This window comes from Cyrtonyx montezumae, unplaced genomic scaffold (genome assembly GCF_038088225.1).
Source record: "Cyrtonyx montezumae isolate F1298 unplaced genomic scaffold, pur_monq_1.0 scaffold_12, whole genome shotgun sequence".
NCBI classification, from domain to species: domain Eukaryota; kingdom Metazoa; phylum Chordata; class Aves; order Galliformes; family Odontophoridae; genus Cyrtonyx; species Cyrtonyx montezumae.
In genome coordinates, this window is record NW_027071848.1 from 18,415,857 (window position 1) to 18,430,358 (window position 14,502).

General features: G+C 35.8%; 1 protein-coding gene across 1 annotated transcript in view; it reads left to right on the forward strand.

Moving 5' to 3' along the window:
- Nucleotides 1–14,284, forward strand: part of B3GLCT (beta 3-glucosyltransferase) — a 49,622-nt gene extending 35,338 nt beyond the window's left edge. The window contains exons 9-15 of the mRNA XM_065730240.1: nucleotides 788–919; nucleotides 1,829–1,898; nucleotides 6,134–6,247; nucleotides 7,696–7,795; nucleotides 8,751–8,870; nucleotides 10,561–10,705; nucleotides 13,901–14,284. Of these exons, the coding sequence (XP_065586312.1) occupies nucleotides 788–919; nucleotides 1,829–1,898; nucleotides 6,134–6,247; nucleotides 7,696–7,795; nucleotides 8,751–8,870; nucleotides 10,561–10,705; nucleotides 13,901–14,068 (849 nt within the window). The 3' untranslated portion in view covers nucleotides 14,069–14,284. The remainder of the gene's footprint in view (nucleotides 1–787; nucleotides 920–1,828; nucleotides 1,899–6,133; nucleotides 6,248–7,695; nucleotides 7,796–8,750; nucleotides 8,871–10,560; nucleotides 10,706–13,900) is intronic.
- The last annotated feature ends 218 nt before the right edge of the window (nucleotides 14,285–14,502 follow it).

A 14,502-nucleotide genomic window follows, 5' to 3' on the forward strand; every position in this document is an offset into this window, starting at 1 on the left:
TATAATTATTCTTAGTGAATATTTAATCTGGTAAAGTTATAAGCAATATGCAAGATTTGCAATAGGAATATTGAGTGAGTCTAAGTGTTCTTGATGTTTCATAAAATATAGACTGAAATATTGTTAATTTTATTACTAATTAAATGAATGTAAACACAAAGAGCTCCTTTGTCTTCTTTCCCTTTCTCTGAACATTTTTGCTGAGATTTATGATTGTTGAATTTTAAATGCACAAGAAACTACTGTAGTTCAGAATACTTGTTACATTATCCTTCAGTGTATTTTACATTTTCTCAGACTTTCATTGCTGATTTCAAGCATTTTTAATTGTCAGCAGAGTATGCATCAATTTTGAAAAGCTGAAAACTTATAGGAAGAACTAGCCCTACCTATTCCAAATCATGAAAATAATTTCGAAAAAGAAATGAAGTAGGATTTTTTTTGTTGTTTGTTAAAGGAAGTTGCAAATATTAATTCCACTTCGTCTTACAGAAGGTAAAGATCGGTTGTTTTGACATGCTTGAATACGTAAAACTGATCTAATCCTTCAAAACTTGACTATCTGTAGTATTTTTGTTATAGCAAAAAATAAGTAGATGTTAGCTCTAGAAATGTGAGCAAAAGTTAAAGTATACAGCTATTAAATGAACCAGGGCACAAATCATCTGTGTCATCTGATATTTTCCATTTTCTCTTCTAAATATGTCCTGTAGTATGATTTCTTTGTAAGCCTTGAGACTGTTAATCCATTTTTCATTACCAATATGAATGTCTTCTATTTTTTCAGATTGCCCTATATATTTGGCAGAAAGGGGATGGACCACATCTTACTCCAGTGCCTGAATTCTGTACAGATGATGTGAACTCAGATAGGGTTGATCAGTGTGTGACAACATTCAGTAATTTTCTTCCACTTTGTGTAAGTACCTCATTCTAAATACCACTTGCTTAGTAAAGGTACAGGTCTTATTAAAATGTGTAATATTTGGCTTCAAAAATCTCATGCCTTAAGAAAATAATTTTCAGTAAATTAAAAAAAAGTTTGTTGCTGTATGTAACGTTATTTTCAGCCTTCTATGGCACAGCATACTTCCTGGCAAACAAATATCATATATGCTTTAATTGATCTTTTTATTACAGTGGTTGAGCAGCTTATGATCTCTGAAATAATTCTCTGTATATTTCTGTGAGATAATGAAGTTCAGATTTTTTTTTCCCCACAGATGGGAAATTTAATCTTGTTTAGACTAAAGATAAAATACAGTGTTTGGTATGTTCATGTACAATCTATTGCTTCCACCTCTAGGAGAACACATTTATGGTATTATGGGTTAACTCCCACCAGAGGCCAGTAAGAATTCAATGATTCCAGGAGAGCAAAATTCTAGGTTATTTGGTTTCCCAAAGGGAAATAAATAGGGCGATGAAACGACTTTATTTTAGAATTGAGAAAATTCAGATTTCTAGTATGTAGTCTTTAAGCTTCTTTTTCTATCTTAATTTAATATCATTATTTTAATTTCAAAGAAGTTAAGAAAACTTTTTTTTTTCAGGTGAATCATTCTTAATGCAACAAGTTTTTTTTTTCCCAGTGATAGATGTTACAGTTCATGTTAGAGTATTTTATCAATGGAAAAAGTTAATGTTATTTTAGGAATTTAAAACCAATTTTTGCTAAGAGACAAAAATTTAATTTCAATTGTACTATTCTACTCGATACACTATACAATGAAAAGCTAACTTCTGTTCTGTTATATATATAGGCATACATATCCTATAAAATGTTAAAGCCAGAGCCTGCAATTTCATTTTTGTTCTATCCAAATAGGGAGAGCCAATAAAAAAGGAAGATGTCTTTGTTGCTGTAAAAACATGTCGGAAATTTCATGGAGACAGAAGTAAGTTGTTGGTTAGTCAAGACAGTAGTTCTGTACAGTATAGTTTATGAAATTAATATTTAGAAAACAAGCTGATACATGCTGTCTGTGTACCTCTTGGGTCTAAATATTTGCAAAATCCACAGGGAAGCATGAAAGCTTTAGAGCTCTTCAGGAGGGCTGCAAAATGTTTAAGGCAAAGTTACAGTAATTTGGTGTTTCATCGTTAGTGATTGGTTGACAATATTAAAATGGAGTATCTGAATTGAAAATTTGCATAAAGTTAGCTTCTGTGATGGAAAGTGGAGCTATAGTGATATTAATATTGCTACTCTTAAAGCTGTTCAGTGTGTTCCCCCAAGTAGTTGGATTATTCCTTATATTAGCAGTGGCCCATGTGACTGCTTCAGAAATTTGAGCAAGCTGAAAGCTCTGTCCTCTTGTACTACGTTATGTCTTACTCTCCACTTCAATAAAAGATAGTTTATGCTCTTACATTGCTTTAATCACCCTAAGCAGTTGGGTGAACACAGCTTTTTTAAAGTGCTTGAAATAGGCTATTTTCTTTCTTGTAAAAATCGGTCAACACAGTACTTTGTCAATGTCTGCATCAGTCGTCTGTCAAGTGTACAACACTGTTGTGTTTAACTTGGAAATGTGGTATTCTACAAATAATGGTAGTCAACATGATAATATGACCATGACATACATGGTAAAAACAATAACCAAAAAAACAACCAGCCAAACTAGCAAAGCTCAACCAAATCAATTCAATGGGTTTTGCCTTCTTTCTGAGACAAGGAAAAGAAAGTCTCAGAGATACCCAGCTTCAGGTAATGCATAATGAGGGTCAGCTCCAGTGTATCTAACAGTTTGTGGACTTAGAATTTTTCCTTCCAACTTAACAGTAGACTATTCTACCTACTCAGTGTCACCTAACAGTCCATTCTAGTTTATTTCTTTGATGTTTTCTTAATAAAGAAATTGGGAATAGATTTATTTCCATTTATGCCTTTGAATTTTGTGAGTCTGTGAGTACTGCAGGTATGTAATAGCATTGGCATACTTTGTTCATAAGTTTAATTTAAAGTGAATATTATTGTTAAAAATGGCTGATACTGGTACTATGTTTTGGAGGTGGATGGGGAGGTTGCCACATCTACTGTCAGCCATAGGAAGAAGGTAAAAGCTCCTTTTGTAACTGAGTCGCTGTTTGCTAATGCACCAAAAATGGTAAATTCTGTCACTTGAAGATTTAGACTTATTTGCTAAGTGTTGGTTTTTCCTTCAGGATGAGATTAATGTAGTTCTTTTCTTGACGTTGTTACTGCACTTGATGAAGGCCCTATTCCACTATTTTGTACTAGTCATTGGAGATCTTCAGCAAGTAGCTCTTGACAAAACAAAATTGACTGTCCTGTAATTGGAGTTCACTGAAGAGTTCTCCTTTCTGGATCCATGTTTAATTTCTTGCATTAAAATTGAAACAAAACAAATCAAAAGCTAGAAAGTCAAAAAGGAACATTAAGCTTCAAAAAGATAGCATAATAATCTTTCAAGAAGCAGCTGTTGAAGACTGAGGAAAATTCTTGAACTTTCCTCACAGTTTCCAGTGTTATGCAATAGAGGATAATCTTACTCAAGAGTTTGAAAGATTAGTGGATGCCAGCTTCAGAGAGCTCCTTTTACCTGGTAAGTCATTTTTTATTGTATGCCAAAATCTACGTTCGTGCAACAGGAAGGCTTGGTATTGATGTGCAAAAGCTGTTCAAGAATTGGCTTCAGATAGAACTCTCTGAACATGTACTGTATGTGATAATATGGGAAGATTTAAAGACTGTGAACAGTGTTCTAAAAGTGGCACACTGAAATAAAGTTAAGTGCTTAGAGCTGACCTTCTGTTAATATCTCTGCGGTGTGGAGTTATGTCTTCCATGTGATCACTACTATTAGTACATAATAACTATTTGCATCAGTAGTTGGCCAGAAATTTTCAAACTTCTGTTCTTTCTCTAGAAAACGTGAGTTGTTAGAAATTGGAAATGATTGCAGGATTCATTTTGCAATAGGCATTAGTCTGGATGGTGACATTTCTGTCAAAACAAGCAAGGGAAAGAGAATGATGCTTTAGCTGTTAGCTCCCTTATTAGGCCATTGAGCTGTGGTGAGGCTCAGGTCTCTGCTTCAGTGAACTCTTTTTGTTTGTTTGTTTTTTGTTTTTTGCTTTAACTTATGCAAAGAAGAGGGGATTCCACCAAAGAAGCTGAGAGGCTCAACCTCTGACAGTAATAGTTCCTTGTATTATAGCACCCTGTGGAGGTTTAGGTCCTTGGTTGGAGGAGAGTGAAAAAGCCTTTGTAGGTGTGTCACTGCGATTGGATGAAGGTTAGAAGGATTATGTATTTCTATGACACTTCTGAATTGGTGGCTTGGTTTCTGGAAGCTTTCTGGTTTTGTTCTTCCAGGAAACAATGTTTTAGAAATGGAACGTTTTTATAAAATCAGAAAATCACTTCTTGCCTACTTGTTTTTTATTCTAATTGGAAGGAAGATGTTTATGTGGTATTCTGTGCCAATTAATGTATGATTATGCAGTATTACTTGATATAGTGTGACTTTTTTAGTACATAGGAGGTAAAGTATTGTGAGATTCATGACTTTGGACTTCAGGCCTCCTCTTTAACCTTGTATGAAAATATTTTTTGTATACAATTCCCTGTGGATTTTTAATGCAGAAATTGTTTGCAATTTTAACCTGTTTAAAACTTCTAAACAATATTGTTTACTGCGGAAGTGAAGTTGCATTTTTCTTCCAAATTTACAACTTTCTCTATTAGTGGGTTGTGTTCTTACTACTCTACCCTAGCAGACATCCTTTAGTTCATTCTGATTTTATCCAACAGACTGTTGGTCGATCAAGAATATTCCTTCAATAACTCCTGAAGTGATGAGATTAGAGGGAAGTGAGCAACTAGGTAGGCAGCAAGCATTTAGGTGAAGAATAGTTCCAGCAAGGGGCTAAAGTCAGTTATTGACAAACACCATAGTTAGATTGCAGCAAAGGGAAATGATGTTAATATTTCCTCCTAGTAGGAAAGCAGCTTTTCTAGTGTAGGGAATTACTTACATTTTACAGCTGTAAAGTGTATAGGGTCTGGGGCTTTAGTGATCATTTAAATAACCAGCTACTGCTAGCAAGACTTGGTGGGTGGTGCTGAAGAACATAGGGCAAAATGAACAAGGAGAACAAAATGCATGTTGTTTTAGAGTAGCTGCTCACCTTAGTCCTGACCACTTGATTTTTAAAGTGGAAAAAAGTTGGTTGATATTAATCCGATCATTCTCTTCCAAACATCCTGCAGGTGTGCCTACCATTCTGGTTGGTGATAGGCTTTTTTTTTTCTTTCTTTTAAGGTTTCTCATAGTTTATTAACCAGAAATGAGAAAGGAGTAGTTCTAGTTAGAAGGGAACTTAAAAAGTTCATCTAGTCCAACTGTCAGACTGTTTTGGGACTGACATTGTTGAAGCATTTGCAGCATAATCACTAGAATTTTGTGTAGTCTGCTTTCAATGTTGATGATATTCATGTCAAATGACAAACTAGTAAGAGACGGATTGCTCTTACGGACAAGTGTTAAACAGTGCTCCTCTGAATGGAATTTCCGAGGGCTAAAAGCTGGCTGTGTGATATTCAGAAATGTTCTGTGAGTGTGCCTCCAGAGACAGGTGCTTTTGAGCATTAACTGTCAAATACTGCGTAATAGCATGAGTGTAGCATTTACAAAGATGCATCTGGTCTGTTTGTGATTCAGAATATTCTGTATGCTGTGCAGTTGGATGTGTTGTTTCTAAAATGTGACAGTTTCAATACTGGAAGAGTGATGGATCTCTAATAATGTTCCCACTGATGTGTGATGCAAGTTCAGTGTAGCAGGGGTAAAAGTAATGAATTCCATACTTTGGAATACAGATGTAAACGTTACAGTCCCCAGTGTCATGTGAATGAAACTATTAGACATATTTTAAAGAAAATTTGCTGCAGTATAAATAAAACTGTCTTGGCTGACTTTCGTGAAAATGTAAATTTGTTTCTTTAAATACTGTAGGGAAGAAAAAAGAGTGAATGTTTACAACCATAGTGCTGTACTTGAAACATTGCTTTTGTTACAGTGTGAAGGAATGTGTCAGTTAACATGGGCATATACATGTTAGTTTAGTAGTAACTTATGTTTCCATGTCAACAACTGTTTTGCAGTACCAGTTGTAAAGCAGACTTGGGAAAGAGAAGCTGCACTTATTGAATACTACAGTGATTACAGAGACATTTCCATTCCTACTATAGATTTAGGCGTACCCAATACTGAAAGAGGTAAGTAGTTTACTCTTGTTGGCAGCTTTTTGCATGTAACTGTGTACTGATAGCATGTTTTCAGGCTGATATGCATATTTCACTGATATTTATTTCAGAAATATATTCCTGCATCTGAAACTAGAACAATACTTCTTTCACACAGGAAAAGGTTGGAGAGTATAGGTCACCTGTGTATATAGATTATTATATTTTTTGAGTAGAAAACTAAATACTCATAAATATGATAAAAAGGGTATGTAGATTTACTGTGGGAGACAAAAATTGGTGTTATTATGCTGGGCTTACTCTCAAGTAGGATTAATTGCTGTAGCATGTCATGGATTAGTGACAGAAAGCCTCATACAGCATCAAATGGTTACTGAACATGAACTACTTTCGATATGGTATTCAAACATTGTATGCTTGTGTCTACTGTGCCTCTATTTAGGCACAAAAACTAATTGTTAACACTGGAATGTTTGTAGTTGGTTTTTTGTTTGGTTTTTTTTAATGAGAAATGTGAGTTTAGAGTGCTCATTTGCTTTGTGTTTGAATGGAAAAAAAAAAGAAAAAAAAAGCTGTGAATATGATGACTTCAGTTTTTTGGGTTTTTTCTTCTGTTGCTTTTAGACATGTTGTATGACTTCTAAGCATTGCCATGGGAAACAATAGGAACTTTGATCTACTGGCCTTCTAAACTAAGTAAACTATTCTGGATTTGCTCCAGTATTGTTTTTGTGCATCTTTCACGGAATGTAATTTAGAAATCTTGGATTTAATTTGTAAATACTTGTGTGTCAGTCTGCCTGAAATTTATCTTCTCACAAAATCAGCAAAGCCAGGGTTGTCTTATCTCTTAAGCAGTGAGTTAGTATTTTTTTTTCCAAAATATTTTAACTGGAAAGTAGCTTCAATTATAATATTCCATCTGTATTTTTTAATGTTTGTTTATTAATCACAGTATTGATAGCAATGCACAGTACTGTTCTTCAGTCTTAAAGACTGTTTGCAGTTGTTTTTTTTCTGAGATGTCAAAAAAAATCAGTGTAAGTCTGAATCATCTTGTTTTTGTTGTGCTGCTCCTTATAAAAAAGGGCATCTTGCCTTTTCAATCCTACTAATTCTCTTCATTTTTTTGGTTTCCAAAATTAAGAGTAGCAGTTTGCCCTGAGTTGTCCAACATGTTAATAGGATAACTGGAATAAAGCTTGATTTTCAGGTTTTCAAAGGCTTCCCATAATAAAGCATGCTTCAAAAGTTTGTTCTCGCATAGAAAGCAACGACTATTTGTACAAACACCATTCAGTGTAATGAAGGAGATAATTTAAACTCGCATCTCAAGTATTTTTCTAGTCATTTCCAAAATGTTTTAGCCTAGCAAGCACTCTTTAAATTCAGTAATGACTGTTTTGTACAAAATGTCGTGGTATTTAAATGTACATGTTATGTTATTCCTCTCCCTCTAGGTCACTGTGGGAAAACTTTTGCCATTTTGGAAAGGTATTTGAATCATATCTCTCCCAGAACTCCCTGGTTAGTCATAGTGGATGATGACACTCTGATAAGGTATAAGTTATAATATTTCAGGAATTACTGTTCTTGATGTTGGTAGGAATTTTAGCAATTAGTCTCTTTTCTAGTATTTAAGATATGAAGCTCTTTCACTTTTTATATTTAGCTTTATATTGTTTCAAGGAAGAAAATCATCACTTTTTGTTCAACATTCCCAAATTGATGTTAAAAATTGTGTAAACTTGTAATTTAATAAAAACTGTGCATATAATGTTACCATGTAATCCTATAGTCTCAATATGATAAGGTCACCCATTGTGGTTCTTCAGAGTAGGCGTGTATGAGTTGATTGGTTTTGGTAATTTGCAATCCACTTCTCAGCTTGTGTTCCTTGCTTAAAAGAGTCAGAAGGTTATGTAGTCAGTTGTCAGAGCCAGCCAAAACTGTATTCAGAGACTTGACTTTATTAGAAAATGAGATCTCATTTGCATGAAAACTGACTGCAGTGTAAGAAAAACAAGGCACACTGGTCAACAATCAGGATCACATAGTCATGAATATCAAAATAAATGGTTCAAGGTAATACTTTGCATTAAATTGTAAAACAGGGAGAATTTGGAAAAGGCTGTAACTATACAAAATGCAGTGTTTGTAATAATTAAATCTTGGTTTATTGTATTCTGATTGCTGACATAAAGTGAATATTTGCAAAGTTCTTATTGTGATTTGGGAAAAAACACATTTTCTCAATGGGACTCGATTCAGAAAAATATTTTTGGGCTAATTAATTCTTCTCTTGAGCAAATAAAACAGTCATATTTCATAGTAAATAGTCATCACAAATTTCTGTTCAAGAGTTTGTACCTCTGCTTTCTGTAGAATATTTGGATTTTCTCCAGTCATGTTTTTGCTGTTTACTAGAATACCACTTAAGCTAGCCATGTCTGTTTTGAAATAAATGCCTTTATGGTTTAATTTTTTTCTTCTTCAATGGATTTTCCTCTTTCAGTATCTTCAGACTCCGAAAACTGCTCAGCTGCTATGACCCAAATGAACCAGTATTTCTTGGAGAGCGTTATGGTTATGGCTTGGGAACAGGAGGATATAGTTATATCACTGGAGGAGGAGGGTAATTTGTTTCAACTCCTAATGAGATCTACATTAGTTCCTGGTTTGAATGCAAACATTTTGAATTGCAGTACGAATCAGTTGCAGCAGGTTCAGTAATGTTTCCTAATACAATTAAAAAGCAGTGATGCTCAAAGACCTAAATGCCTTAAAAAGTTGTGCAGTCCAGTAGGAACAGATTTGTAGAGCAAAGTGATTGGTGCTGAGGACCATGCGTGTTTAAGGGGGCTTGTTTTGGCTTGATTGCTTCTGTGAACTTGTGTGCCTGTTATCAGTTGTCAGCACCACTTATTGTCTTGAAGCATGTCATGCTGCATTGATTCATCTGACGAATTAATTCTGCACACACGCAGACCATCTCTCAGTGTGATTCAAAGTGTTGTGTGCAGAGACAGCTGGGATATTTCCTTAAAACAATGAATTTCTGATCTGAACTGTGGTGGAGCTTGCAGGAGAACCTAAAGAAGCACATTCAGATCACTGCAATGAAATTACTCCTTTCTGTTCTTTGTTTTTGTCCAAGCGTGGGCAAAAAGGAAAAAACACTTTGTATTTTTGAAATTCATGCAATCATTTATGGAGAGGTAGCTGAGGAAGGAATTTGATATTCTTGTCCTAATAAAGAGTGGGTTAATAAATCGTGGGTTAAGCTCATGCGTGAGAAATATGGGCATCTGTGATTGTGTATAGAATTTGGTTTAAATTAACAAACATATGGTATTTCAGTTGGGCTCATATTGCAGTGAGAGCAATCTTAAGAAGCATCTTGTGTGTCTAAAGCAGGTAGTGTGGACATTTGTGTGTCCTTAGAGTCATTTTCTGTGAAAAGTAGGGACTAAAAAAGGACTGACTGAATAAATAAAAATTATTTAACTTTCCTAATTGCTTTACATAGTTCCATAGGATCTTTCTTATGTAGGGTTTATACTTGAGCTGAGAAATATACCATGCTGCTTGTTGTGAACTCATAAAGCTGTATAGTAAATCTGAAGTGTGAATCTCTGGAGTGTAATTTGTAGTAGTTAGAGTACCCTGCCTTGGACTAACTGATGATGTAACTTCAGAAAAAGCAGACATGGAGTACTCTACAGAAGTACATTCCCTCAGCTGATGAATTTAAGACATCATCATGTTTCTGGTCTGTTGGAGGCTTATTTAAGATCTGCAAGGTCCAGGCTCTTGTTATTATTTAGATGGGCAGGAAAGTTGGGTGAACAGGAAGCCTTTCTTATAGCTTCAAGGAACATTTTTCATTTGCAGAGAGAATTTGGTACAGCAAAGGATTCAAGGAATGACAATTGAGATTTACAGTTCTTCTCCTTTCGTTGTTTGTATGAGAACTAACTAGAAAATATATTTGAATAAGATAGAATGTTCCTTTAAAATCCTGATGAAATGTAGGAGCAATTATCAGTGGTAAAAAATGATGGCTAGCTAAGTAATTGTTGGAATAGCAATATAATTAGTTTTCATTATATGAAGTAATTATCTTTCAGAAAATTCCTCTTGCATTACTTGTCAGTAATGACTTCTCAAATCTTCCAGTTCCAGATAAGTTACATTGGATGGCTGTATGTTGTCTTTCAACTTTATATCATTTAGCAACATTTAATCATTTCAAGTCATTTAGTTTCTTCAGTACTTACTGTACAGTGCTTTTCATTTGCTTTTTTTTTCTTTCTCCTCCTCAGGATGGTTTTCAGCAGAACAGCTGTTGAGAGGCTGCTTGCTAGTAAGTGCCGGTGTTACAGCATGGATGCACCTGATGATATGGTCCTTGGGATGTGTTTCAGTGGCTTAGGAATCCCTATCACACACAGTCCGCTCTTCCATCAGGTCAGAGAGTTATTTATACTAGTGTTTAAAATATCTTTTGTTCTTTTAAGTGTACGCATAAAATAAGACTCATAAATATTACAAAGTGGACCACTGTATGGTAATCATAACCAAAATGCTGTTAGTACAGCTCACTTCTCTCTGGAACATTTGACCAAGGGTATGTGAATATTGTCAAAGTGTGAATTGTTACATATAAACTTACAAACTATTACAGTATAGCAGTTTATAGGATATTTCATTTACTCTGTAGCAGAGGTGGGCCCTGATGGTTTGGGTTGGAAAGGACCTTTAAGATGATCTAGGGCCAGACTCCTGCTGTAGATAGGGAGACCTCCCTCATGGCCAGGTTGTTCACAGCCCCATCCAGCCTGGCCTTGAACACCTCCAGGGAAGGGGCATTCACCACCTCATTGGAAAAAAACAAAACAAAACAAACAAACAAACAAACAAAAAAAAAACCCTCAGAAAACTAAACACAACACAGAAATATTTTTTCTTCAGGAAAAGGAGACATGACTGTGTAATTTTTCAGGGAATTTATTTTCTCTGCTTATTCCAATCTTTCTGTTAATTCACTGTTTACCATTCTGAATCCTCTTATTACTGAATGTATGCGAATATAATGTAGTAGTGTTCCTCCTGCTCTTGCTTTTATGGCAGGTTCTAAGGAATGGTACAGATATCTTCTGATAAATTGATCTATACCAACACAAAGGAAAAAGACAGTTTTCCTGTTAAATGTATTCTCTAGTTTGGGAGAGTGGGATTGGCATAGATTTGAATCCTGTTTCTGCTGTCCAGAATAGTTAAGAATGTATCTGTAACATGGAAGTGGAAAACATAATGCACTAAAACCCAGAGAGATGTCCTGCATTGTGAAATAAATAAATACTTTTCTTTCCTCCCATGGCAGCAGAGAGAAGAAGCACCTGTGTTTTTTCCAAACAGTATAAAATTTAAAAAAAAAATCAGCATTTAAGTCAGTGTTGTGTTGGGTGATTTTCGGATGTTCCTCTTGCTTAAAAGTTGGTGTAGCTGAATATAAACTGAGATTAAAATAATGGGCTGCTTGAAAATTAGTAAGGTACCAAGTAATCCAAATCAGCTGCCAGGGTCAGGGAGGAAGTTAGCTAATGCAATTATCAGTGTTTCCCATGCTGATATTTCTTTCTGATTACATTTACTATTTAGTGGAATGGGAAGACTGGAACACTACAGAATTTTAATTCCTTGACTACATAAATAGAAATGTAATGATTTCCTTTCCTGCTTTATTTCATCATCACTTCTTTCAGTATAAATGTGACGAAAGCAAGTAATGCATCTTCATATGATCAGTGCATCTGCATATGATTCTGTGATTTTCTTATGAAGAAAGGCTGAGAGACCTGGGTCTGTTCAGACTTGAAAAAAGAAGACTCAGAGGGGATCTGATCCACATCTATAAATATCTAATGAGCAGGAGGCAAAGGGATGAGGCTGGACTCTTCTCAGCAGTGTGTGATGATAGGATGAGGGGAAATGGCCACAAACTGAAGCATAGGAAGTTCTGCACAAATGTGTGTGGGAACTTCTTCCCAGTGCAGTGACGGAGCAGTGGCACAGCTGCACAGAGAGGTGGTGGAGTCTCCTTCTCTGGAGACGTTCCAGACCCGCCTGGACGCCTACCTGTGCAACCTGGGCTAGGGAGCTGCTTTGGCAGGGGGTTGGACTCCATGATCTCTGGAGGTCCCTTCCAACCCCTACAGCTCTGTGATCTCAAAGATTTGTAAGAGTAGCACTTAACGTACAAAACAAAGCATTTATTTGCAATCCTTAATAACGTGCATTTGATACCGAATCACTTTGAAAGTGAAACTCTAGCAATTTGTAGAGAATTACACTTGAATTTTAATTCATCTTTATTATCATTTACAACAAATCCCAATTCAATGTACCTTAGTCAAAACCAGAGCCTGAGAAAAGAGCTCCAGTTTTGAGTTTTGAGTGAGCTTACTCTGTGATTTCCACTGTTCTGTGACAAATACTGTTAAAGCAAGGAAACCAGAACTGAATTTCTGTGACAACTAGAAAATGATTTTTGGGCTCCCTCTTGATTCTGCAAGTGGAGTTCTTTTTTTAATAAACAGTCAGTGGTTTAAACATCAAAAACACATACTCAAATTTCTTAATGTCAAAATTTTCTTGCCTGATTTTGTGTCTGGAGTGTAGAGGAAAGGGCTGGAAGAATGCAGCATGTACAATTCATTAATTCAGCCATCCAGTGGCTGAAATGTACAGTATTAAATCAGTTATGAGCTTAGGCATCCAGTCAGTGTCCTAATCACTCAATTTTCTTCTTTCCTTTCATACCTAGAAAAAAAGTGAATGCATCTTCCAGCATTTTAAGAATGATTTAGTAACACAGAAGCTTCCTTAGTAAAGTTTTGCATATCTTTGCTGCATTTCTGTTACAAATACTTTGTCTACAATTGAAAAAAGAAAATAGTTATTTTACCACAGACCACCACAGAGTGGGCATTTTTATATAGTGATGCACTTTCATGCCATTCAATTGTCTGAGAAAATGAAACATGCTTGGCATATTAAAACTGAGCTGCATCACGTGAGTTTGTTGTGATTCTGTCCCTTCTGATATAACCCGATAAAGAATAATGCAGTTTTCTGGCACCATAATATTTCTTGCCATCATCTTTCCCTGTGATAAAACTTCACACATTTCAGCAGCTGTATTTGGGATCCTACAGTCACAGTGTTAGGCTTAGCATCACTCAGGAAGAGGAAGACAGTAGTGATTTTCTTATTATTGAATCCAGACAGTGTATTTAAACACGTGATAAAACAGTACTGCTCACTGCTTGTGTTTGTAGGTGGTGGCCATTTCACCCTGAGGAATGGGACACAGTGTACTTCATAGCATGGTGGCTGCAGATTGTGAGATCTGGACTATCTCCTGTAATTTCACAGGATGGTGTACCTGGTGTAGGGAACCTGCTTTGGCAGGGGGGTTGGACTCAGTGACCTCTTGAGGTCCTTTCCAACTCCCATGATTCTATATAGAATAACCTTTGTTATTATCCTGTACGTTTTAATATTTGTTGTGATGCAGAGGCCACTGAATGGTGGTACTTTCTGATTCTGGAGTTCTTCCTTGTTGAGTACAGATGGGTTTGGTTTGTTCTTCCTTCCTAGGCACGGCCAATGGACTACCCAAAAGAGTTCCTTTCTCACCAGATTCCGGTGTCATTTCACAAACATTGGAATATTGATCCAGTGAAGGTGTACTTCACATGGCTGGCACCAAACACAGAAGAGGCATTTAATGGAAAGAAAGTTGAATTTAACAGAGAGGACTTATAAGTAGGAGGAGAATTAAAGTATTGATTAATGTCCTGCAGGTGAGAGGCAGTCACTACTGTGATTTTTGTGTTGTTCTTATACTGATCATCTGTTTGTGACAGAGCAGGTAATGTTTTGTTCCTGTCAGTTACATCTCTTCAGAGCAGTGGATGAAATCTTGTAGTCAACTTTTGGATTCTTTTGTTACGCTTGTTTTCTTTTTCAATACCTTAGAGCTTTATAATGGACTTACAGCTTTTTAATGGACTTGCCACACATTTGGACACATACTGCAACTTTGTCTGCATTCTGTTTTGGTCTGTGAATGATACAACATCCATTTACATTTCCTTCATTTGTTGTTGCAAACAGAAAGCAGATCTCTAAGCTGTTCTGAGCAGGTTCCTGGTGAACAAGAGAGGAGACAAGACTTCATTTCTGCGACCAGGAGCTAG